The sequence below is a fragment of the Chelonoidis abingdonii genome, chromosome 1, assembly GCF_003597395.2.
Source record: "Chelonoidis abingdonii isolate Lonesome George chromosome 1, CheloAbing_2.0, whole genome shotgun sequence".
Lineage (NCBI taxonomy): Eukaryota > Metazoa > Chordata > Testudines > Testudinidae > Chelonoidis > Chelonoidis abingdonii.
In genome coordinates this window covers 317,562,735-317,590,057 of record NC_133769.1, presented here as the reverse complement: position 1 = coordinate 317,590,057, position 27,323 = coordinate 317,562,735, and the positions used below count along the sequence as shown (strand labels likewise).

The 27,323-nt window shown below is 42.7% G+C and overlaps 1 protein-coding gene across 1 annotated transcript; it reads left to right on the top strand.

Moving 5' to 3' along the window:
• Positions 1–9,802: 9,802 nt before the first annotated feature.
• Positions 9,803–26,887, top strand: SLC25A15 (solute carrier family 25 member 15). Its single transcript, XM_075061611.1, is given in 9 exon segments — positions 9,803–10,049; positions 13,317–13,445; positions 15,357–15,615; positions 21,962–22,099; positions 22,946–23,119; positions 24,735–24,766; positions 25,254–25,322; positions 25,325–25,363; positions 26,593–26,887. Coding segments are annotated over 8 exon segments (891 nt in total). The 5' UTR covers positions 9,803–10,049; positions 13,317–13,390; the 3' UTR covers positions 26,718–26,887.
• Positions 26,888–27,323: the final 436 nt, after the last annotated feature.

Sequence of the window (27,323 nt, the reverse complement as noted above, 5' to 3'; positions counted from 1 at the left end):
AAGGCTGTAAAAAAACTGGAAAGGATCCAGAGGCAAGCGACAAAAATGACCAAAGGCAGTGGCACTGGAATAGTTTTTGGAATGGAGGTGCAGCCCTCTTACCCTTGTCTGAGCCCCCCACCACCCCAACCTGGGGCCAGGAGCAGGGCTGTGGCTCCGTAATGGAGTGATGTGGACAGGGGTAAGACAGTGGAGGCTGGGGTCACAGCTAGGGGCAGGTACAGAGCCCTGGGTGTAGGGCTGGTGGCCAGGACCCCAGATCCAGCAGCTGGGCCAGACCTAGTGGCCAGCAGTAGAAGCCCTGGGGTTGGTGGCCAAGCAGGACCCTGGGCCAGCAGCAGAGCCCTCAGACACTGGTCCAGCAGCTGAGCAGGACCCAGGGCAGGTGGCAGAGTGCCTGGGCAGCAGAGGGGCTGGCGGCCAGGACCCTAGGTGTCAAGAGCACAGGGCCAGGGGCCGGAATGCTGGGTGCAAAATCTGGAGGTGCTGTAGCACCCCCTGCACCCAGACTTCCCGCACCTATGACCAAAGGGATGGCATGCAAGTTGTATGAGCAAAGGCTGAAGGAACTGGGTATATTTAATTTGTTTGGAAAAGAGGAGGTAAAAGGGGGACACATCAGCAGTCTTCAAATACTTGTATGGTTGCCATTAGAAAGATGGAGAAAAAATGTTCACTTTTGTCACAGAGGGCTGGACAAGAGGCAATGGGTTCAATCATATCAGATTTAGATTAAAGCTCAGGAAAACCTTCCTAATTGTAAGACCAGTAGGACAATGGAACAGACTACCTAGGGAAGTTTTTGAAACCTTCAGTGAAGGAGATTCCACAAGATGCTGGGTAGCCATCTGTCCTGGATAGTTTAGACACAACAAATCCTGCATTAGGTGGTTAGACTAGATTACCTGTGTAGTCTCTTCTAACCCTGTGGTTCTATGATTCTAAGATATTACTCTTTTAAAGGACAGGCTGGATGGAGTCTAAAGCCTACAGCCTGAGGATAATCAAGGAGTACCAGCCCTACCTGGAGTCTGGGCCATATAACAGAAAATGGAGCAGAGAGAGAGAGCTCCTTGTAAGGATTCTTGAACTAAAGACTGATTAAAAAAAGATGGTATTTTTGTTAATGTGTGTCAGTTTCTTCTTGCCTCATGACAGTTAAATCTGAAATCTGTTGTTCCAGTGGGGGAAAATGAAGATGGGGCATAGCTCTAGTGTCACAAGGGGGGCATGCAGAGATTGTTCACCCATTCACAGTCTTATGACCCTAGTTTTCCTGGAAGACTCTGTGGACAACTAAAGACCTACCAGGTTTACATCATAGGCAGAGGTGAAAGTGGGCCGATACACAACCGACCATACCAGCGGAGGGCAGCTTCCCAAGGCCAGTGATGTAAAGAGCCCAGAGCTCCCCGCAGCAGCCGGAGTCCCAGGCCCTTTAAATTGCTGCCAGAGCCCCACTGCCAGAGCCCTCGGATAGCAGCCAGGAGCACCAGGGCTCCAGTGGTGATTTAAAGGGCCCGGGGCTCCTAGCCACCAGTACTGCAGTGATTTAAAGGCCTTGCCCCCTGCTGAGGACTCTGGCCCTGCGTATCAGTAAGTCCTTTAAATTACTTTATTCCTGATCATAAGTAACGAAAAAAATGGAAACTAACTGAGAGGGGAAGCATATTTTTATTCAAAATTGTTGGAAAAAAGCTGTTTTTGTTAAAGATTGATCATTTTCAATTAAGAGCTAAGGCTTTCCATCCACTTCTCTGGACCCTTTCAGGGAGACTTCCACTGAAGACAGAGTTGATATTTTTCAAGTTTTTAAAAAATACAATCCCATGCCTTTTTAATTGTCTAAACCTTCCAGGCATTCATACATTATTAAGAAACAAGAAAAGAGCATAAGCTCCATGGTTTTTAAACTTTCCAGGTCACCTTTAACATGTGTTATTATTAGAATCTCAGAGAGGAGAACGCAAATAACGTCATTAGCTACATAGTGGCAGCACTGACGTTACAGTATTGCACTACACAAATACATTAACTAACAGCAAACAATTCACTATTCTGTTTCAAGGACAGTATATTTGATTTCTAAATCTTTTGTACATGGTCCAAGCATCTGCAGAGCACACACCTTATGGGCTACACAAAGAATGTGACCTCTGTGTATTAATATATAATGTATATCCTGCAGTAATCAAGGCATGGTGTTAACATTTAACACAAGACACTCTGTGACTGCAGACAGCCTATAGTTTAATTCTAAGTTACAAGCTTCATTAGCAGCAGAGGCTAGATAATTTTCAGTCAACTCATTTTTCCAACAGCACCACCATCCTTCAGCAAGTCAGAGGGAAACAATCCAAAATAGTTTCTGACTGAAGAGTAATTCCTAGTTTAAGGACTAAAATTACTTAATTAACAAAGTGTTTAACTGAATTGTTTATATTCTGTTCTGTTTTTCATTAACAGTTTTGATATTTAGAGGAATACTCACGTTATTTTAAAGGAATGTTAAGGTAACAATCATATTTAAAATTGTTGATAACTATGTTATCAAAGCCTTAGAATAGATTAACACTGAAGGACAAATAAATTTCTATTTTTCTTTCTGGCATTTATGATACTTATTTAGTACACTTCACTCAGCTTGGGCAACAAAATTAGCATTGGTCAGTTTTACTTTTTGGACATGATTGTGGCCGTAAGCCACCATATGTGGAGATGTTTGTGCATGCATGAATGCAAGCACACACCTGGGCAGCTTAGGAGGGGCTGCAGGCATGTGGAATCTCCCAGAAGCATTGACCTGTTCAGGTAAAATGGCTCATGATGTATTGTAGAAGTGCAAACTTGTTCGGCTGCTGCTCTTCCATCTCTCTGCAAGGTATAGGATGCCAACATGATGTGTTCATTCTGAAGCCTAATGATGTCAGTATAGACATCAATCTTGTTAATTATTTCACTTCTAATTAAAAGAAAGATAATCACATTATGAATTTTTGCACAATCTATTGGGAGTGACATTTGAATTTGATATCTCATAGTGATGTCAAGAGTGTGTGCAGCATAGGTTATAGATAGAACTAGAGTTGTGGACAGAGCTTGGGAAAGTAATTTCCCCCCGCCCCTTTTTTTCCCCCTAATCTGACACTTGGTTAGTCGACCCAAAGTCTAACAAACAGAAGAAAACCACTTGATTTTACTCAACTCCATTGCCTCTATAACTGAGGCATAAGACAGCTCCTGATCCACATAGCTTGGTCATTTCAAGGTGACTAAAACAGGGAATACAAGAGTTACATTTTTTGAATTAAAAAGGCAGAAAAAAATTATTTTTGCTTGACAAAGACCTTTCAGCCCTTCTTTATGCCTCATATACATGCAAAAATGGGCACAAACCCATCCTCCCCGCCCACCCCCCTATTTGGCTTAGTGACCCAGAGAATGTGTTAAATATCATTAGCCCTCACTGAGATAACAAGAGAGCTGCAAGAATAAAAAGAGAATGCAGGCAGAAATCCAGCAACAGAGTGGGGGGTTATCCAGTTTATTGTACCCACCGAGGATACCTCTCCGGGGGAGGGAACTCAAGTTATTAGGAAGAGACAGGTAATAGTTGGGGGATTTGATCATTAGAAACAAAGATAGCTGGGTTTGCAATGACCGGAAGAACCACATGTTGACTTTCCCACCTGGTGTGAAGGTTGTAGATCTCTTGAGACATCTACATAGACTTATGTGTAGTGCTGGGGAGGAGCCAGTGGTCATGGTACACGTAGGTACCAGTGATGTAGGGAAGGATAGGAGAAAGGCCAAATGTAGGCTGCTAGGTAAGAGATTGAAGTCCTGGACCTCCACGTAGCATTCTCTGAAATGCTTCCAGTTCCACGCGCAGGGCCAGTTAGACAGCCAGAACTGCAGGGTCTCAATGCATGGATGAGACAATGAAGTAGGGAGGAGGAGGAGTTTAGATATATTAGGAACTGGGGAAACTTTTAGGAAAGGTGGAGCCTATACAGGAAGGACAGGCTCCGCTGAAACCAAAATGGAACCAGATTGCTGGCACTTAAAATGAAAAAGGTTGTAGAGCAGTTTTTAAAATAAAGGCTGAGGGAAAGCTGGTAAGTGCGAAGGAGCACGTGGTTCGGACAGAGACATCCCTTAGGGGAGGATCTAATAATGGCGATTCTCTATGTTCTAGTAAGGACGAGAGGATGGAAGATGATAAAATACAGGTAGGATCTGATCAGAAACAGTCAAATGAAAAAAAGCCCCACTCAATTACATATGTAATGGCAGACAGCTTTAAAAGTGACAAGTTACAAAGGATGAATATAAACAAACACATAACACAAGTATGTAGGGACAAAATTAGAAAGGCCAAGGCACAAAACGAGATCAAACTAGTTAGGGACATAAAAGGAAACAAAAAACATTCTACAAATACATTAGAAGCAAGAGGAAGACCAAGGACAGAGTAGGCCTGTTACTCAATGAGGGGGGAAAGACAATAACAGAAAATGTGGAAATGGCAGAGGTGCTTAATGACTCATTTGTTTCAGTTTTAACCAAGAAGGTTGGTGGCGACTGGATGTCTAACATAGTGAATGCCAGTGAAAATGAGGTAGTATTAGAGTCTAAAATAGGGAAAGAACAAGTAAAAAATCACTTAGACAAGTTAGATGTCTTCAAACCATCAGGTCTGATGAAATGCATCCTAGAATACTCAAGGAGCTGACTGAGGAGATATCTGAGCCATTAGCAATTATCTTTGAAAAGTCACAGAAGACAGGAGACATTCCAGAAGACTGGAAAAGGGCATATATAGTGCCCATCTATGAAAAGGGTAATAAGCACAACCCAGGGAATTACAGACCAGTCAGCGTAATTTCTGTACCCAGAAAGATAATGGAGCAAATAATTATGCAATCCATTTGCAAACACCTAGAATATAATAAGATGATAAGTAACAGTCAGCATGGATTTGTCAAGAACAAATCGTGTCACAGCAACTGATAGCTTTCTTTGACAGGGTAATAAGCCTAGTAGATGGGGCGAAGTAGTAGATGTGGTATATCTTGACTTTAGTAAGGCTCTTGATACTGTCTCGCATGGTCTTCTCATAAACAAACTAGGGAAATACAACCTAGATGGAGCTACTATAAGGTGGGAGTGTAACTGGTTGCAAAACAGTTCCCAGAGAGTAGTTATCAGTGGTTCACAGTCATGCTGGAAGGGCATAACGAGTGGGGTCCTGCAGCAGCCCAACACTGTAGCATTTAATTTCAAAAATGGGGACTACGCAAAAATGAGGAAGTTAGTTAAGCAGAAATTAAAAGGTACAGTGCCAAAACTGAAATCCCTGCAAGGCGCATGGAAACTTTTAAAAGACACCATTATAGAGGCTCAATTTAAATGTATGCCCCACATTAAAAAACATAGTAAGAGACCCAAAAAAGTGCCACTGTGGTTAAACAAAGTAAAAGAATCCGTGAGAGACAAAAAAGCATCCTTTAAAAAGTGGAAGTTAAATCCTAGTGAGAAAAATAGAAAGGAGCATAAACTCTGGCAAATGAAGTGTAAAATATAATTAGGAAGGCCAAAAAAGAATGTGGAGAACAGCTAGCCAAAGACTCAAAGTAATAGCAAAAAAAAAAAAAGTACATCAGAAGCAGAAACCTGCTAAACAACCAGTGGGGCAACTGGACAATTGAGATGCTAAAGGAGCACTCAAGGACAATAAGGCCACTGCAGAGAATCTAAATGAATTGTCTGCATCGGTCTTCATGGCTGAGAATGTGAGGGAGATTCTCAAACCTGAGCCATTCTTTTTAGGTGACAAATCTGAGGAACTGTCCCAAATTGAGGTGTTATTAAAGGAGGTTTTGGAACAAATTGATAAACTAAACAGTAATAAGTCACCAGGAACAGCTGGTATTCACCCCAGAGTTCTGAAGGATCTCAAATTTCAGTGAAATTTCAGAACTACTAACTGTAGTTTGTAACGTATAATTTAAATCAGCTTCTGTACCAAATGACTGGAGAATAGCTAATGCGATGCCAATTTTTAAAAACAGAGGTGATCCTAGCAATTACAGGCCTGTAAACTTGACTTCCGTATCGGGCAAACTGGTTGAAACTATAATAAAGCATAAAATTGTCAGACACATAGATGAACATAATTTGTTGGGGAAGAGTCAACATGATTTTTGTAAAGGGAAATCAGGCCTCACCAATCTACTAGAATTATTTGATCAACAAGCACATGGACAAGGCGGATCCAGTGGATATAATGTACTTAGATTTTCAGAAAGCTTTTGACAAGGTCCCACAACAAAGGCTCTTAAGCAAAGTAAGCTGTCATGGGATAAGAGGGAAGGTCCTCCCATAGATTGGTAACTGGTTAAAAGATAGGAAACAAAGGGTAGGAATAAATGGTCAGTTTTCAGAATGTAGAGAGGTACATAGTAGTGTCCCCCAGGACTCTGTACTGGGCCCAGTCCTATTCAAAATATTCATAAATAATCTGGAAAAAGGGGTAAACAGTGAGTTGGCAAAATCTGCAGATGGTACAAAACTACTCAAGATAGTTAAGTCCCAGGCAGACTGCAAAGAGCTACAAAGGAACTCACAAAACTGGGTGACTGGGGCAACAAAATGACAGATGAAATTCATTCGTGATAAATGCAAAGTAATGCACATTGGAAACCATAATCCCAACTATACATATAAAATGATGGGGTTTAAATTAGCTGTTACAAGTCAAGAAAAAGATCTTGGAGTCACTGTGGATAGTTCTCTGAAAACATTCACTCAATGTGCAGCGGCAGTCAAAAAAGTGAACAGAACGTTGGGAATCATTAAGAAAGGGATAGATAATAAAAGAGAAAATATATTGCCTCTGTATAAATCCATGGTATGCCCACATCTTGAATACTGCATGCAGATGTGGTCACCCCATTTCCAAAAAGATGTATTGGAATTGGAAAAGGTTCAGAAAAGGGCAACAAAAGTTATTAGGGGTATCGAACGGCTGTCATGTGAGGAGAGATTAATGACTGGGACTTTTCAGGTAGGAAAAGAGACAACTAAGGGGGGATATGATTGAGGTCTAGAACACCATGACTGGTGAGGAGAAAGTAATTAAGGAAGTGTTATTTACTCCTTCTCATAACACAAGAACTAAGGGTCACCGCATGAAATTAATAGGCAGCAGGTTTAAAACAAACAAAAGGAAGTATATTTTCACACAACGCACAGAGCCCCACTGACTTCAAAGGGTGTCCCTACAGGTATAATTGAAGGATCGGGCCATTAAAGTTCTGTTGTGATCCATTTGTAAGTACATTTGTAAATTATTATCAAAGGGTATGTAATTTTCTGACTAAATGCCTCTATGAAGTAAAACTACATCTCACTGATAGCAGGGGTCCTGAGCCGTGCCCTGCCAGCCCTCCTCCAGCAACAGCAGGGGTCCCAGGCTGCGTACCGCCACCCCACCCCACCCCAGAGCGCCTGCAGCACCCCCCAGCCGCACTCTGCCCTACACCACCCAAGATTTACTCAGGGGCATATAATACAAGTCATGGAGAGGTCACAGGCTGTGATTTTTTTGTTTATTGCCTGTAATTTAAGATTCCTTACCAAGAAAGTGGACTCTGTTCATAGTACAGGGAACAATTTCCAGATTAGGTAAAACAGATGCAGGCTTCTTGCCATACGGCAGCAGGGAGATCCTGGCTGCTGTGGTGTTCAGACTGCTTATTTGGTCTACCTCTGTCACCAGCAGGGCCGGCTTTAGGCCAATTCCACCAATTACCCCAAATTGGGCCCCACGCCTAAGAGGGCGCCGCGCCCAGTGAGAATCTCTTCCCTGGTTGGAGGCGCCTTTTTAATTTTTACTCACCTGGCGGCACTCCGGGTCTTTGGCGACACTTCAGGGGTGGGTCCTTCCCTTGCTCTGGGTCTTCAGCGGCACTTCGACGGCAGGTCCGTCAGTGCCACCGAAGACCTGGAGTGAGTGAAGAACCCGCCGCCAAAGTGCCGCCGAAGACTTGGAGCACTGCCTGGTGAGTACAAGCCCCATGTGTGTTTTACCTTTTTTTTTTTTTTTTTTTAATGAATAGTCATTCCTGCCGGGGCCCCATCAAAACTGTTTGAATTGGGCCCCGCAATTCCTAAAGCCGGCCCTGGTCACCAGTCACTGCTCTGAGAAAAAGACCATTGCTCCAGTCCTGCTTTTGGATCAGTGCAGACAGACCTGTGCCCCTGTGCAGAGCTTTTGGCTCTGGGGATCCAGCCTGTTTGTGACACCACCTTTGATATTCTCTCATTATTTCCATGATGCTTGAGTGCTTATAAAATTGAGCTGACTATAGCAAGCCCTTTGCCCCTTTTAACAAGTAAAGAAACATCCCACTAGCTCACTCTCTCTTTCCTCCTATATCCATCACACACACCCCGTCCTCCCCACCAAACCCCTCCATTGCTTCCCTGCAATGCTCTGAACCCTCATGATACATCCATCCCACTTTCCCCATAACATAGCCACCCTGCCTCCATCCCAGTGCTCCCCCACCATCCCTACAACAGTCACCTACCATCCCCCAACAGCCCTGTGTTCCCCAGGGCCACCCAGAGGATTCAGGGGACCTGGGGCAAAGCAATTTCAGGGGCCCCTTCCATAAAAAAAAGTTGCAATATTATAGAATACTATATTCTCATGGGGGCCCCTGTGGGGCCCAGGACAAATTGCCCCACTTGCCCCTCCCCCTCCCCCCGAGCTTGTCCCTGGGTGTTCCCCCTCCATCCCCAATAAAAAAAAGCCCCCCCCCCCCCCCAACCGCTCTGCCAGATGCCCACTATCTCCCGAAACTCCCTATCCCCACCAGTGCTCCATCCAATTCTCTCAATGCCTCCCACTTCCCCAACCCTCACTTCTTCCCAAGCTAACCTGTTCCCCCAATAATCCCACTGCTCTTTGCTATGCCCAAACTCTCCTCCCCAACAGCCCCTGCTCTCTGCAAACACTTGCACCGTCCCCTCTGACAGCCCCCTACTCTCGCGCATAATACCCACTATACCCCAATAGCTCTCTGATTTCAGCCAACGCCACACTTGTCCCCCGGACCAGCCCCTCCGCGTATTTTCAGCAACACCCCACTCATCCTCGAAGCTCCTCAACTCTCTCCCAACCCCACCCGTCCCCCACCAGCCCTCCACTCTCCCCAACCCTCACTCATCCCCCTACAACCTCCACTCACCCCACTGTCCCCCCAAGTCCCAAGCCTTCTCCCACACTTTGCAAATATCCCACACCTTCCTGAGCCCCTGCTCTCCCCAACCCCACCGCGTAAACCCACAGCCCCCTGCTTTTCCCACCGCCCTCCACAAACCTCCGCTCTCCCCTAACCCCCCACCCGCCCCCCACAGCCCCTTGCTTTCCCCATCCTCTCCCATTCCCCCACAAACCCTCATTCGTCCCAACCCCCCACCCGTTCCCCCCACAAACCCTCATTCTTCCCCAGCCCCCAAACAGCCCCTCACCCGTGCCCCGCTCTCCCCACAGGCCCCGCTCTCGGAGACACCCCCCCACAACACACACTGACACACGCACGCTCCCCCCTCCGCTGTCTCCCTTCCCAGTTCACCGCCGATTAGTTCCGATTTCCCTGGCCGGGGGGCGGGGCCGCGGCGCTCCGAGCCGGCTGGCCCCCGCTCCCGCGGCCCGGCTTATATAGAGGCAGTGGGCGTGCCGGGCTATGCCGGCTGGTGCGCTTGCTGGTGTGAGTGGCCGGCCTGAGAGGCCGAGCCGAGCCGAGCCGGCTGCTCCTTTGCGCACGGTCTGCCGCGCGGCCGGGGCCTGACTGAGTAACCCCTGTGCGCGGCCCCGGCGGCGCTCAGCGCCCTCCCTGCTGGGGCCCGCGGGCGCCGCACCGCGCAGCTGCAGGCTGGTGCTTGGAGCCGGCGCTGCTCCAGCCTGCGTGAGCCGCACCTGAGCAGCCATCCCGGAGCCGCTGCAGCGCGGAGCCCGAGAAGCGGCTCGTCACGTGGTGAGAGAGATGCGAGGAATAACCTTTGCAGCCTTTCTAATGAGCTGCCAGCCCGGGAGCGAGGGTCATGCCAGGCGCCCGCTGTGACTGCGAAGCTCGGTCCTAGAAGCGATGTCCAGAACAGGCCGTAGCATCCGTGGCAGTGACCTATGCCAGTGAAGTTGATTCAGTTGACTTGGCGCAATTCAGCCCCGTTAGAGCTGGCCGATAACTTACTGGACAACTTTGGCCCCTTCTGTTTGTGACTTGTCCGCAAAAGAGCTTGCTTCTCAGAGCAATTCCTTGTTCAGAACTGCCCGGCTTCCACCAGTAGTGCTTGGTCTGTAACTTGCAAGCAGATCGTTGTGTGTATTAGAAATTGGAGGTGTTTCAATTGAGTATATAGGTCTGAGTGCCTAATCTGAGAGTGGCCCTTAGAATTGTGCTTCTGATGTAAATAGTGGTGATTACAATTACCTAGTTTGCTTTCAGAGTGTATTCTGCAGCATTTGCTTAGAAATGTGTTCAGGCTAGAATATTCATGGAAGATAGAGATGTGCACATAACTAGTAAAAGCTTGTTTAAAAAAAAAAAAGCTGGCCTAAGTCCCCATTTAGACAGTGCTAGGTCAATGGAAGAATTCTTCTGTTTACCTAGCTACTGCCTCTTGAGGAGGTGGATTAACAACGCTGTCTGGAGAACTCCTCCTGTCACCATAATAAGTGTTTACTCTCAAGTGCTACAGTGGCACAGCTGACCTGGGGAAGCATTTTAAATGGAGTCATAGCCTAACATTCTCCCACCTTCCCCTTGTTTTATTAATGTAATGTGCATCAGTTGAATTTTTTTTTAAACTAAGCTAGTGTAGGAAAGGTTATCACCGTCTCTCTGTAAACTAACCTCTTCTACCTAAATTGAAACAGTAAAGACAACCTCGGGTTTATGCTGCTTCTCTTCTCAAAGCTTGCATTCTGACAATGAAAAAAACAAGTTCATATTGGGGTGAAGAATAAGAGCCACAGCCAAGAAATGGTACCTTTATGGCCCTTGTATTCAAATTCTACTTTGGCATTGGCCTGCTGTGTCCTTGACAAGTCAAAAGTCATGCCCTGTCTTCCGGGTCTCTGAAGTGGGGTCTTGTGGCTTAATCATTCAGTATTTGGAGAGTCCTTTGAGACCCTTGGATGGAAGACACTCAGGTCTAGGCAACAGAATTGTTAAATGTTAATTAACATCTTACCTAGATTTTTTTTTTTTGGATTTGCAGTATGAATGAGTGATTGTTGTTGTAACAATCTTTTGGTTATTTTTAGGGCACCAGTCATTTATTACTGCAAATTCAGAGAAATGTACAAGATTATAAATGGTATCAATAAACCAAGGTGGTCAATTATTTTTTTGTCAGGGCCCAAATTTCTTGGTCAAGGTACAGCGAAGGTCCAGACTTCAGAGAAATGGGGGGGGGGGGGGAGTAAAAAGATTTCAGGGTCTATTCAAAAGTGTCTGGTAGTCTGGATTTGGCCTGCAGTCTGCCTATTGACTACCTCTGCAATAAATGGTGGTTTTGATTTAATTATGTCATGTTAAATCTTGTGCTATGGCTGGGTACTTGTGTTGGTCAGGATACTTATAACTCTTTTTTCTTTGAAAAACTCTTCCTTGTTTTGCCTTCACTTTCCCAGTTTGTGATAAATCTCATCAGCAGGATGGAATGGAAATGAGCATATATTCAGTTTGTGGCTTGGTATGGTTTCCTTTACATTTAGTGCAGTGTAGCAATAATGCAAGTTGCACTGCAGTGAGAGACTCACTGCTTCATAGTGATTCCCTTCATTCAGAGACTCTGATTTTTTTTTTTCTTTTGCTCTTCTAGATCAAAGGGGCTAGATCACAAAGTGTTTTGAGGACAGTAATGACACTAATTTCAGGATAATTAAGTGCAACAATCTTGGAGCCTTTATCTTGAAATAACAGGAGCTAGTTAACTATGCTAATGGGAATAACATCTTTCAAATCTTTAAATATAATTCAGAAATACTATATGTACTTGTAATGGCTGATCTTTTTTTTTTTTTTTTTTTCATACAACTATATTCAGCCTAGTACAAGCCAGACCCTTCTAAAATGGAAAGAATCAGCACTTTCATAAGTGTAGTATCTGTTTGGCACACAATTTGTCAGCTGTCAAAATAATAAACAGGCATGTAGGAACAGACCTTTCAAAATGTTTCTTATAAACCCATGTCTCTCCATCACAGAACTTTAGAAAGGATGCGGTACAACTGTTCTTACACTTCCTTGTCCGAATTTATCCCTCCCTGCACGTTGAGTTGCTTTCCCCCTCATTTCTTTATCAGGTAGCCCCCCAAAACACTTTGGATGAAATATGTATACAGTACATATTAGGAGTAATTTAATTCCTCTGTAGATCTCCCCTTTACTTGAGGGAAAAAAAAGTAAGGAAGAGAATACTCTGGTAGTACAATTGCTCACTCTCCTTGTATCTCATTTTTAAAAAGTACAATGCTGAATATATGGCTGGCAGTATCGCTACCCCTGGATGTAGATCTCTAAATTTCAAACTAGTTTAAGTCTTTAATATTTAGTTTTTCTAACTTGGTTCTGTTGTCCAAAATAATCTTTTCCCCTCATGAAATAGCCTTTTGAATTGACCTGCAGATTTATTTTAATCAGTGGTGTTTTATTTGAAAACATTGTCCTTGTAGGGTATTTATTGTGCCAAACGCTTTCCTGAGACAAACCAAATAAAATCCACATTGGGCAGCATCCTGTAAATTAAATTTGTGGCTTCCATTAAAAAGACTTGTATTGGGAACACAAGACAACCAAACATCTTTCCAGATGTTTCCTCCGTATTCCTGTCCTTTGTGATACTGATATCTGTCTGAGGTATTTATATGGCTTCCACTCTAATACCTGAGCTCTTCACAATCTTTAGTGCAGTTATCTTAATGCATCCCTCTGAAGTAGGAAGATACCATTCTTCTCATTTGTAAAATGGGGAAGTGAGGCACAGAGGGACTAAGTAATGTGCCTGAGGTCACACTGAAAATCTTTGGTAGAGCAGGGAATTGAACCTGGGTTTCCAGGTACCAGGCTAGGGCCCTAACCATTGGACCATCCTTTCTCTGCCATAGAACTCTTGATTTAAGAGAAGATAAATAGAAGTGGCTATATGGGCATAGTGGGTGGTCTCCAGAAAGTAGTTTAGCTGAAATATGCAGGTTAACAGTAGTTTTTAATGTTTTTTTTTCTTTTCCATGTTAGGCATACATATCAGGACACCTTACCTGTCACTGGAGACTTCTTATTCCATAGCAACCAATAAGCAAGTGTGAAGCATGAGGACAAATCCTGCCATTCAAGCTGCCATCGATCTCACAGCAGGTGCAGCAGGTAATACTGGAGAAAACTCTCAAACTTTGAAAATAGAATCTGATACTCTACACTTGTGAGGAGACTTAAAAACAAGCTTGTGCTCGTAAAGACATTAATCTGATTTAGCAATCAACAGCCATTTAGCAATGATGGTGATTTGTCATGTTGGCACTGTTAATAACTGAAAATCTGTACAAGAGGCACATCTTCCACATTTGAAGAAAGATACTGAGATGAAGGAGGGAACTAACTGACCTAGCCCAGTGTTGCAAACATCTGATAGGTTGATATCACTCCACTGAAACCAATGCCAACAAGTAAATATATAACTTCTTTCAGACTAATGATTTTCTAAGAGTAGGTTTGAGTACATCTAATGTGTATTTTCATGCTCACATGAGTTTCAAAATGTCAGTCACAAGTAAAGTTTTGTAATAAAGGCAAACACCATGTGCAAGCAAAGTGATCGAGATAATGCTTCAGTCCTAGAAACTCTCTAATTGAATGGGGCAGAAAGCTATCTGAAGGGTTATCTCTTCAATCAACATTCAGAAAGTCTCTTTGGAAGATGAGGAAACATTATGGTATTCTGAATAATGTAACATAAGGTCAGCAGTTCACTCAGGTTGTTGTTCCAGTTAGTCACAAATGAAAATATCAGTTTCTCATATCACCTAAAACATGGTTAGTAAGGATGAAACATCAGGAGAAATAAATTAACTTTAAGTTGTTATACAAAAGGTTGGAAAATACATATCTATGTACAGTGCTTAACACTGCTGCTGATGCTCTGCTAATAACAAATTCAGCACATTAGCCATCTAATCCAGGGTTTCTCAAACAAGGGTTGCCGCTTGTGTAGGGAAAGCCCCTGGCAGCCAGGCCGGTGTGTTTACCTGCCCCATCCGCAGGTCCGTCCATCCTCAACTCTCAGTTTCTCAGCTTTAGATTCCCAATGCCATTTCCTATTTTCACCTCTCTCCAGGGAAGTCTTCTCCCTGGCCTCTTCCAGCAGTCATCAGCCAAGTTACTTCAAGACAACATTCCTGGCTCCCCCTCAGTGAGGAGCCACCCCCAGTCTCTCTCCAGACTCTTTGCTGCTCTTTCCCCACCCTCACCCTAGACTGCCTGAGGGGGCTTGACCAGAGCCCATCACAGGCACCTGCCCCAGCTCTCTCACCAGGGAGCCACATCTGCCCCAGTCAGCTTCTGCTGTCCTTAGTTAATCCCTCCCCTAGTGAGTGCAGGAAGTGTCATATCCTTCTTCCAAGCCTGGTTAGCTGTGTGGCCTGCAATCACCTGATCTGGGAGGAAAATGAAACAGTGTGGGAGCTCAGATTGGAGTTCCTCCGGCTCACCCTATGACACAGGAGCAGCAGTAGTGTAATACAAACTGGCTCCACTCAAAGTGTGGGTTGGTACTAATGAGAATCACCCCTTCAAAACAAAATGTACCTTCTCCCTGCCTCAAACAACTAATGGTGCTGGATTCACACATTCAGCTTCTTTAGTTTCTTGCAGTCTCTTCACATCATTCAGATCTGCTCATCCTTCATCTGATGAGGTGACTGCCTAACACACAGAGAATGTTATTTCCAACTGGTAACTCTTATTTCACCATCTATTCAATATAAGAATTGATGGCCTTCTGTTATGAACAGGTGTCTAAATGTTCTAAATCAGGCATTGATTTTTTTTTTTTTCCATTTGGTACTTCTGTAACTTAAAAAAAGTGTTGCAAGAGCCAATGTCATGGGTGTCACCAGAGTTGATTGAGTTGAGCCTAATTATGCCAGTGGTGAATTTGTCCCTCTCTGCATATAGCCTGTTTTGTGGGAAACACAAAAAAAAATGCATTCTTCATTATGTTGCATATTCTCTCACATGATCAGTAAGGGGCTGTTGAATGTTGATACTCTATTTCCTCAGGTGGGACTGCATGTGTGCTAACCGGCCAGCCCTTTGATACAGCTAAGGTGAAGATGCAGACATTTCCCAGCATGTATAAAGGACTCCTTGAATGTATTGTGAAGACATATAAACAAGTTGGATTGCGAGGCTTCTATAAAGGGACCACTCCAGCACTTGTAGCTAACATAGCAGAAAACTCAGTCCTGTTCATGTGCTATGGGTTTTGCCAGCAGATTGTGAGGCAAGTTGTTGGAGTAGACAGGAAAGCAAAACTGAGGTTAGTAACAGAAATTGTAATCTCCAGAATATTGTAAATATGAATGTGCTATATTTTAAAATGAAGTGCAGTCTCTTTCCATTATACGGGGTACCATTTTGTCACTGCAAGTGCTGACTTTATTCCACAAGACCTTGTCTCGGCAGTTGTGGTATATTCTTCATAAGAACAGATGGCTGGTCTATATGGGGTCATGTCCATTGCCAAAAAACCCAGATTGTGGGAAATGTGTTGGTTCTTTCAAACACCATGAATTGTTTTGGGAGGGAGAAGAGAATTCCATAAGCATCTTTCTTAAATCCCATGCTGTAGTATTTGTGAAGGAAAGGGGCTGAAACTACTGGAGCATTGGCAGCTGTAACTCATGCATCACTAAGAGGCTGCATCTTCATCGTCCGTGCACTGCTCCATGGATGGCTATCGATGGCTCAGGAGGTTTGAGATGACTGAGCACTGTCCCAACTATCCTTCCCTCCAGAGCAATGATTATGCTGAATAGCATTCACTTATTCGCTGTAACTCAGTGTTCCATCTTCACTAATTTGCCATCAGAAAGGGGTAGGGAGAGCTCTTGGTTATGATTCTGCAAACTGTATCCTCTTTAATACTTACAAGTTCTTGAAAGTAAAATGTGAAAAATCAGTGTCTTGTGTGTGGGTCAATGGTACCTTTTTCTTTCCTGTCAGGTTTTAGGAAATGAACCCAGACACTTGTGGATCAAATTTTGGTTTAAGGATATGAGAACATGCTTAGCTTCAGGCAGTTAAAGACAAATTTTATTACTTGCATTCCATCTGTATATACTTAAAATTAACAGAATGAGAAGGTGGAGGAAATTTACTACTCTTTAGTCCCTACTGATATAGTGTATTTAAATATTCTAGTCTTACCCCATATCTCATCTCTGAACACCAGGTCAGTTTTCTCTAGGTGATAGTCAGCATCAGTTTAGTATATAACTAGTCAGATTAGTGATTTCAAAATCCAAAGAGAACACACTATCAAGAAATTATGGGTTAATTGGAGAACAGATGACTATATGTAATATCTGATGGGGCAGGTCACTAGAGCACATAATGATACCAAAGCCAAGTGCCTCCAACAAAGTGCATTTATCAATCAGCTTTTATTTCCTGGAGTTTTGTACTAAATACAGAATGGTACTATTAACTTTAGTGGTTGTGGCTGGGTTTTTTTCACAAGTAAAGAGTGAGATTTTAGTACTGAGCAGTACACTGATACCAAAAAATGGTACAGGTTCAAACTCTCACCAGTCAGACATCTCCTTGAATTTTGCTTTTTTTTTTTTTTTTTCACATTTATAAGATGCCCCTATTACTATTATCTAGTTGCATGTACAGCCCAATCATAATACATTATTAAAGACTGCGTTAACTAATGTAATCCAAATAATGCACACCTCTGCCTTGCCAAACAAACTCAGTTAGACAGCCTCTTGGAAAAAGCCTGGTTAAACAGAGGCCTTGCAGCATGCCCTGCAGATCAGCAAATCTTCTGCTGGACCAATGTGAAGGGATTGAATTCCAGACTTGAGGGCCATCAACCAAGTTTACTTGGCCCCCAGATGTACAATTGAAGAGCTGTCCGCTTTAGTGTTCCAGCAGTCAGTCACTCAGGATCTCTTGGACTGAAGAGGGAAATATGAAGAGTAATGAACTGAGGTTAACTTGTGGCTTCTTAACCTCTGATCAGGTTCATATACCCTCCTACACATGTATTTTCTGGTCTGAGTTTCCGAAAATAAACTTCTCTGCTTCTAATTTAAGTTAATTTTTAAGTTGTGTTTTACACACAGATGCACTTTAATTTATGGGGCTTATCTAGCCCATGTGGCTAGATTAGCACCATTTAGCTTTTTGAGACATGGTTATAGTATGGATATCACAGCAGCAAAAGGAAAAATGTTTTTCCAGTTGAAAGTACGTGTGCCAAAGAGGTCTGTTTGGGGTTTGTTAGGAATGGAAGGGGATAGGAATACTTACTAAAAATCCTTAAGTCCCCCTCAACAAAGTACCTAGGTGTCAAATTCCCTCAGTGATAAATGTTTGCTAAATTATGATCCTAAAATATGTATTTGATTTAAACTAAAGAATGATTAACTGCAGACTGAAAGTTAGACACACATGCTCCCAATTTCATCTGTTTGCTACGCAACTTATAACTTGCAGAAAAGACTCTTCCTCCAAATGTTTTGTTTGCACATGTATGTAAATACACTGTATTTGTTTCTTGACCTTTCCTAGTATACTGTATACAATACCTGAAACATTAATTGAAAGGTCCTATACACTGGATTCATTGCCTCTGATTCCTATGTAATTAGCTAGGAAAATACACACCTCTACCTCAATATAGCGCTGTCCTTGGGAGCCAAAAAAAATCTTACCATGTTATAGGTGAAACCATGTTCTACTGAACTTGCTTTGATCCATTCGAGTGCGCAGTCCTGCCCACCCGAAGCACTGCTTTACTGCGTTATATCCAAATTTGTGTTATATCGAGGTAGCAGTGTACTAAGAGGGACTTCTCTGCATTTGGTATTTTTGCCTCAACATAGCTAGAAATGTGCTAGCCCTTGCTATTGACAGTGATACAATGCATAACTTTGCATTATTTTGGACTTGTAGCATCTCCCTTTTGAAGATCTCAGATCACTTTCCAAATGCTAATGCGTTAAGCTTTGCAACATTTGTGTGAGGTAGGCATTGTCCCTGTTCTGAGATAACAAAACTGAGATGAAGTTACTATTCTCTTGCTGCAGGAAGTCTTTGGCAGAGCCAACACTAGAAAGATCTGCTGATTCTCACTCTTCTGCTATGACTATTAAATCACCTTTTCCTTGCAGGAGACATAAACTCTAATGTGATATCTTTCCAAGAGTGAAGTTACACAAGAGTCAGAAAACTGAGTTATGGTTTCCATAGTAAAAGCCACACTGCATATTTAAAGAAAGTCAATCATGCAAAAATTAGGAACTCCTAAATTTAAGTTGCTTGTGCAGACTTAATTTGGGTCCTGTGAACCATAAAGCTGAGATACAGTCTTTAATTACATGACTACATACTTCCCAACCCCCCAAGATGCCTACCTCATTCAGTGCACAGGAAGCATGATGTTCAGAGTGAGCAGCTATTCATTATTTTGTTTTAGCCTCACTGTTCAATCTGTGGCCCCCTGCCTTATTTATTGCATCTACTCAAACTCTGCTCTGAAGATAGAAGGTTCTCACGGACACTTCTATTGTTCTCTACCCAAAACGTTATTGAAGCACTCACATACTCTTTGTTTAATCTTCACAACACCCTATGTGGCAAGAGGATAGTATTATCCTCATGTCACTGGTGGGGAGCTGAGGCACAGAGGTATGGTCAAAAATATCATCTAGTTTTGGGTCCCCAGTTTGAATCACCTAGGATGTGATTTTTTTTTTTCCCAAAGTTTCTAGCATTATAATAATCAGAGCTCAGCTCCTCTTGACTCAGTTGCAGCTGAGAGTGCTCAGCACTTCTGAAAGTCAGACCCAGAAAATGAGGAACACACAACTAGTGACCACTTAAGTTTCTTGCCCAGCATCATACATACAAACTCTGTGACAAAGCCAAGGATAGAAGCTAGTTCTCCAGAGTCGTATTGAACTGACTTAACCATGAGACCATCCCTTCTTTTCTTGCAATCTCCTGGCTCCTTAACCACACACCTTCCTACTTCTGCAGCATATGAAGTACGGGGCCCTACATCAAACAGCCGCCTTCACTTGACAGCCCAGAGTCATCTCCAGAACATGGTGATCCTGTGCATTGAATGAGGCAGGAAACCTCTTGGGGGGAGGGGGAGAGAAGAGCATGTAATTAGAGTCTTTCATTAAAATTTAAAATTCCCTGATAAAATTGGAAGCCTTTCATTCTAGAGGTTGACTGTGGGATCCAAAGCAAGATACTATGGGTTAAGTCACTATATTCCAAAGCTGGAAAAATCTCTCATTGAAGTGAATTTTGAGCCAAAACTGTTTACTTTTGCAGTGAACTTGCTTCCTTAAATAATTCTCAGTTCCGCCATATACTCCCATCTTAACAATAAATGAAACGATAAATACACTTGAATCTAGCACTGTTGGTTTTAAAGACTTTTTTTTAGCATGTTATTAATGCTCAGTACTAGCCCTAATGGAAGCACTTACTTTTCACAGCCTAGTTTCTTAAACAGATGCCAAAATTAAATGGAAGTAAGACTCCTCAGTATATTTAAAAATCTCATGGTCCATTTCCCAACAAAGCGCTTCTGCTCTTTTCATAGATTCAGAAAAAACTGCATCAATGCATATTTAGAAAACAGAAAAATTCTGCTTAGGCAGCACTCTGACACTTACTACATAATTTAAGATTAATATAGTCAAATTATAGTCCCTCTTCCAGTTTCCTAGGATCAAACGTTTTTTCATTTCTGGTTAGAGTACAAAGTAACAATGCTCCGGTTGTGTTCAATCAGTAGGCTCATGCAGTGTCTAATAAAAGCCATAGATGACCTAAATTATGAAGACATTGGCTTTCACAGTGTTTAAAAGTATTTGTGAAGAACCTAGATATAATGAACAGAGGTCCCAGTCTTTTAAATAGCTTCAAAATTACAATTTGTCATCATGAGACAGATGGATTTGGAGTCAGGGAAAACATGGAACTTTCAGATTTCTAAAGAATGTGTGACAATTTTGCTATTTTTAAAGATCAAAATAAAATCCTTGCAGTAATGCACAGAAAACAAGAGGTGGTAAACCCCTACTCCAGCACCTTCATGCCAGGTAAAAGGACCAGAGCGGCATAAAAGGACCCCAGAACCAACAGTTGTAATGACAGGAGGATTTCTCCCAGGGCAGGGATTGTGGGAGATAGTTGTAAGATTGCCTTCAGAGGATCCCATCGCAAGCCCTTGTGTGGGAGCATGTTGAGGACAGCCAGCCTGTGGAGGCTGCTGTAATTTACAGGCCGCAGGGAATCTGGGATTGTGTTACTCCAGGGCAGGAGTAGGCAACCTATAGCACATGTGCTTAAGACAGCACGTGAGCTGATTTTCGGTGGCGCTCACGCTGCCTGGGTCCTGGCCACCGGTTTTTAATTTAATTTTTAAATGAAGATTCTTAAACATTTTAAAAACCTTATTTACTTTACATGTCTGACAGAGTGGGTATTCACCCACAAAAGCTTATGCTCCAATACATCTGTTAGTCCATAAGGCGCCACAGGATTCTTTGTTGCTTTTTACAGATCCAGACTAACACGGCTTCCCCTCTGATACTTAACAATAGTTTAGTTATATATTATAGACTTATAAAAAGAGACCTTCTAAAATGTTGAAATGTATTACTGGCATGTGAAACCTTAAATTAGAGTGAATAAATGAAGACTTGGCACAGCACTTCTGAAAGGTTGCCGACCCCTGCTCCAGGGGATTCTCCAGCTCTGGGAGCATCCCAAGATGGGCGGGGGAAATGGGGGCGGGACATAAAGGTGGCTGAAAGCCATTATAAGTCTATCCCCCATGCCCCCGCCCTGTCTGTGAGTTCTGTACTGCACCCCATTAGAGGCTCAGCAGAGCAGCTCAGCCATGGTCTTTTACATTGTACCCAATTTCTTTGCTATGTCACTCATCTAAACTCTGGAAGGAGGGAAGAGTACCTTAGATCATCCTGCTCATTTTGCTCCACCACAGAACTCCCACTTGACGACAACACCAAAGTCTGAGGCTCTGTAGTGACATAATTTTAAACAAAAAAACAGTTACTCACCTTTCCGTGACTACTGTTATTTGAGCTGTGTTGCACATGTCCATTCAACTGCATGTGCTACAATTGTTAGAGCAGGAGCTGTTCTCTGAGCGCATGATCCTTTGTTGATCACAAGGACATATTGGTGCCAGGTATCTTTATAAAGGCACTGGTAAATAAACTAGTAAAGAATCCATGGCCTTGTGATACCATGGGTTAACAAAGCCATACAGTCTTGAATGTGAAATTACCAAAATTCACTTCAGGTTTTATTTGATTCATCTAATTGGTTGTGCTTTTTTTGTCAGCGAAATGGGAAAGATGATAATATACTTACATTTATATAGCTGTTGAAGGAGAAGCACTTATTTGAGTTGTATATGAAGATGGCTGGAGCTAGGTATTAAGTTGGTCACCTTATAAATGATTGCTTTTCCTTTTTTGCACTCTTGTTCAGTTTTTCTTTATTTGATAACACTTTCAGGAAATAGGTGAGTGCTCTTGCAGCAGGCTACCATGTGACTGAAGAGCAGTGCCTAAGTATCATCTGTAGTTTCTTTGTTACAGTGATCTGCAGAATGCAGCTGCAGGCTCTTTTGCTTCTGCATTTGCTGCCTTGGTCCTATGTCCCACAGAGCTGGTGAAGTGTCGGTTGCAGACCATGCATGAAATGCAGTTATCTGGAAAGATAATACAAGGACACAAGTAAGTATGTAACTTGCTCAATACCACTGAAATCTGTTTATGTTATGCCTATTTTAAAAGTCCATCCTAGCACACTTAAGGTCTAGCTTGTACTGTGCTATTAGTTGCACGAAGGGTGTGCTACTGATTGTCAAAATACATCCTGGGGAATACTAACTTAGGGTATGTCTTCACTGCAGAGTTAACACAGGCTGTTACTCAAGTGTTTCCCTTAACTCTCCTACCTCCTTCCCTCCCCCTGTCCACACTAACAGCCCCCTGACCTGAGTTTAGTGGTGTTTTCTAGCTGGTTCATCTGGGGCTGTAGGCTAAAAACCAAGTGAGGCTTTCACTCAGGCTAGTAACCTGCTTGCTTTCCAATGTGGACATGTGCTAAGTCACTTGAGTGGCAGTAGTCCTCCACTCCATTCCCACAATTCCATGTGTGGTGCTCAGGGGGACAGAGAAGTTCTCCCTCAATTCACTGGGAAAGAATCAGAGCAGCTCAGCTTACTGCAGCACAAAGAACCACTGGATATGCCCTCAGAAGTACTAGCCCCACAGAGTGCAGCCAGAATTGCTAGAACCAGGGTAGGACCTTGTAATGTGGCTGCTCACACTTGGGTGCCAATCACCTGGGTTAACCTTGTAGCGAAGACATACCCTTAATTGCTATCCCTGCTCCTGTCTGAGGTCTGGAAAAAACAAATGATTGGAGCTAGGAATTCCTCAGTTCTAATTCTTGCCTTGCAATTGATTCATTATTTGGCCTCTATTTCCCCATCTGTAAAATGGAGGTAATAGGATTTTGCAGATCAATATGTGTAAAGTTCTAAGTATTGTTAATTGTTTCAACCCCTCTATCAGTACAGTTTGGTCAGTAGTGAAAAGTATTATTCAAAAGGATGGCCCTCTCGGGTTCTACCATGGTCTGTCAAGCACTTTACTTCGGGAAGTCCCTGGTTATTTCTTCTTCTTTGGAGGCTATGAACTGAGTCGGACATTTTTTGCAGCGGAGAGACCAAAAGATCAACTAGGTATGTGCCAGTTTGTGGGTATGTGGAAAAGGTAGTCTCTCACTACAGAAAGTAACATACTGCTACTCTCAAAATCTCTCGTGCAATGCTAATTATACCTTATGCACTTGCTGTATATCTGCAGCCAAAAAATTGTGGTCCTTTAGAATAGCGATGTGGGAGCAAAACCAACACTATTCCTGTTTATGAGTGGTAAAGAACTGCTTAAACCAGCCATTTTCAGATTTGACATGCATCATCTTGTTTTATTCACTTATTTAGCTGATGTATGAGTTAACTGATCAGGAGAGGATAATTGTGCAAAAACTGTTGAATGTTCAAACACTCCATGATGTACCACCCAGGGCTGCCAAGAGGATTCAAGAGGCCTGGGGCAAAGTGGGGGAGCTGTGGCGCTTGTACTCACCCGGCGGCAGTCCAGGTCTTTGGTGGCAGGGGGCCCTTCAGTCGCTCAGCGTCGTCGGCAGCACTGAAGGGCTCCCCACCGTCAAAATGCTGCCGAAACCCGGTCCGCCACCAGGCCAGGGCTCGCGGGGCCCCTGGGGCAAATTACCCCACTTGCCCCCCGCCCCCCAGGCGGCCCTGGCACCACCGAACTGTTTATTGCAGCCAAGTTGTTCACTAGTTGTGCATCTTTTAAGGAATTTGAAATGCTCCCTTTGCACTGTGTTCAGTGCATGTGTCACAGATATTTCTCTCTCTCACACACCCACCCACACCACTGCATTAAAAGAACATTAATGTTGCAAAGTCAAGCACTCAAAACTTAGGAAATGACATAATTGTCTGTGCAACAGTACATTTGGTTTCCAGAAAAAAAAATCAGCTTGAGGTAGACACTGGGTATTTAAAACTTTAGCCCAAACAGTTTGGCAAATTATAAGCAACTGAAAACAGAGTCTTATCATGGAAAATGTTGAGCAACCTCAATAATAGGCAGTTCTGCCAGTCCTAGTTATAGTATGTAAGGGCCATCTGGTTGTTTAGGATTCAGACGTTAGTATTGCAGAATGTGAAATGTAATTTTCGGTATCATTCCAGTATCAACACAAACTTTTTTGGAAGTCTTGCATTCCTTATTTTGGACAAATGCTCTTTCCGTGCTCTGAAGTGTCAGCCTCTGTTTGCCAGAAGCTGGGAATGGATGACAGAGGATGGATCACTTGATGATTACCTGTTCTGTTCATTCCCTCTGGGGCACCTGGCACTGGCCACTGTTGGAAGACAGGATACTGAGGTAGTTGGACCTTTGGTCTGACCCAGTATGGCCGTTCTTACGTTTTAACTTCATATGCACTTTCAGAGAGGGATATTGAAGATAGAAAACCATTGGGTCTCTCTGGCTATTAAAATGCAAGATACAGGTCTTTGAAGGGACTTTTGGCATCAGTAGTTTGCTTTTTTTAGTATTTAAAAGTGCTTGCTTTTTCTGGCCACTATTGTTATCAAATTTTCATAAAATTCATGACATGCAAAATGTAATTGCATTCTGAAAATTGACTGGGTTTGTAACACTGCAATCTCACTCGATAGAGGCTCCCCTGTGTATATTCAGAGTCATAACTGCTGGCTTTACTCAAGAAATTTTTACAACCTTTTCACTTGTGCTAGCGCTGCAGAGTCAATCCAGCAATGGCAGCAGGAGTGAGAGGTTTTGTCTTAAGTATTAATTAAATTCTGACACGCTTTTTTTTTTTTTTTTTTTAATGGCCTGAACCATACATTTGCAGGGTACTTTCCGCCCTGGCAGGCAAGTTTCTGACTAATATTTAAATTTAGAAGGAATTGAGCAGAGCATAAGCGGTATCTCTTTCCCTATGTTACAAAATATTTAACGAAGCCTGCTTTCTAAACCAGACATTGTGTTGAAGGTTTGTGTACATAATAAATTTTAAACTCTTATTCTAAATGTGCTCGTGGAACTAGGGGCAGACTCTTTAGAAATCCTCTTGTTAAATCTTATACCTATGATAAAGTGCAAGCTTTATCGCCACAGAAAAACTGTCACCTCCTCAAACTCTGTGCATTCCGCGATTTCACATTACTCTTTACCATCAGATTTCGGGGTAGTTTGCCCTGTGTATAAAAGCTCTTTCCTGTTTTGGGCCTGTTCCTTTAATGGTGGTGTGGTTTTGGAGGTTGTGGATTTGTTTATCTCTGGACTGTGTCAAAATCTAGAATTCAGGTTCTTTCCATGTCTGGAAAACAGGCGGCTTCATGGGATTTCGCAATATTTTGCGAAATGAAGGTAAGCGTGTCCAATTACAAACTGAACCTGAAGGCTGATACGTGAAAACTTTACTCCAGTATGGAAATCCATTCTGAAACCTAGTCTGTTAAGTTATAGGGAATTAATTACGCTACTTCCTTTTTTGTAGACCAGCAAATTACTATTCTTGTGAAATTCTTCTCATTGCCACCTTTAAGACCCGCAAAATGATGTCTACTATAAAAATTTTGATGCTAACAATAATACAGAAACTAGTTTCAGAGTTTCAGGCTTATGCATCTACTACACTCAGGCCACGTCTATCGACGCGCCATATCGGCCGCGCTTACAATCGATTGCTCGGGCGATATCTTACGCGTTCATCTAGCGCGAATATATCGATCCCTGAGTGCGGCTTACTCGAGTTCCAGAACCAAAACCAACGGAGTTCCGGAATCGACATGGCGAGCCGCGCACATCAATCCCATGGCGGTGAAGACGGGTGAGTAGATCGATTTTAGATAATCGATTTCAGCTACGCTATTCTCGTAGCTGAAATTGCGTATCTAAAATCGATTTTCGCGCGTCGTGTAGACCTGGCCTCAGTTGTACTTCAGAGGGCAATCACTTAGTACTTACTGTAGTATCTTACCTGTTAAAGACAGATGAGTAAATGCACCTACTGTCCTGCAATGGCTAACTTGTAATTTAAACATTGAAACTCCAAGCAGGTACCAGAAATAGATTCACCACAATCTATGTTTGAAGAATTTATAGGGAACAGTAACTTATACATTTATAAGAGATGCTCACTTGACTAAGAAAGTAGAAATTGCCCTACTGGATCAGATCCAAGGTCCTGGATAGTGTATCTGACAGTGGCTAGCACAAGATGCTTCAGAGGAAGGTATTAGAACCTCGCAGCAGGAAGATGTGGGGCCAGCTGTCCCCCACATTAAGGCTTTTCTGAATCTAATAGTCAGATTGCCTGAAGCCCAAGGTTTAATATCCCTTCCAAAATTTTATTACAATGTCTCTGGATATTTATCCATATAGATGTCCAGTCTCTTCTTGAATCTTGAGTTGTTGGCTTCAACAACTTCCTATCTCAGTGAGTTCTACCCTCTGCTTCCTGATTCTTCTAATTAGTATCATTATTTTAAGTTCCTCTGCATGACTTCTAGAGACTAGAGCACCAGAACTATTGCCAGTTAGTCTTTTAAAGTTTAACATGCACATTTCTAATCAGTTCATGTTTCATTTTGCAGGAGTATTTGCCTTGTATTCTGGACTAAAGCCTACTTTGATTCGTGCATTCCCAGCCAATGGTGCACTCTTTCTTGCCTACGAGTACAGTCGCAAGATGATGATGGAACAGGTTGACATGTACTGACATCTTCCAGCAGCAGGTTTAGGCCAACCTTTTTAAAAAGAACTGTAAGGCTTGAACGGGTACAAAATCAGTAGCATGACATCAGAGAAACTCAGTCAGTTTAGGATTTTAAAAAAATCTTTTTAAAGTAAATGGGTTTTGTAGACCTTTGTATGTGGTTTTTACAGGTTTTTTTTTTTTTTTTTATTTTTAAGGGAGGATGGAGACGTGTTTAATGTTCTTTCCACCTATTGTGCTGCTCAAAAGATTTAATTATGTTGCCCTGGTGGAAGCGGTACTCAGTGTAAAGGGTAGTGATCTTTCACTTAAGAGAGTTAATCTCAAATTTTAAAAATCTAGTTCTGGAACAGCCATGGTATAAGTAGTCTGAATTTCCCTTTTTCATAGTTAGCAAACACAACTGACTCAAGGCCACATGGCACTGGTGCATTAGTAAAGTCGTGCTACTCTTCTCATCATCAATTTTAGGGCTTGTCTACACAGGGAGTGACTCCTGAATAGTTTCATCTGTGGATGCTCTTATTCTGGAATAAATCTCATTCCAAATTATTTTAATCCACTTTAGACAGCCTATCAGGAATAGTATCAGAGGGGTAGCTGTGTTAG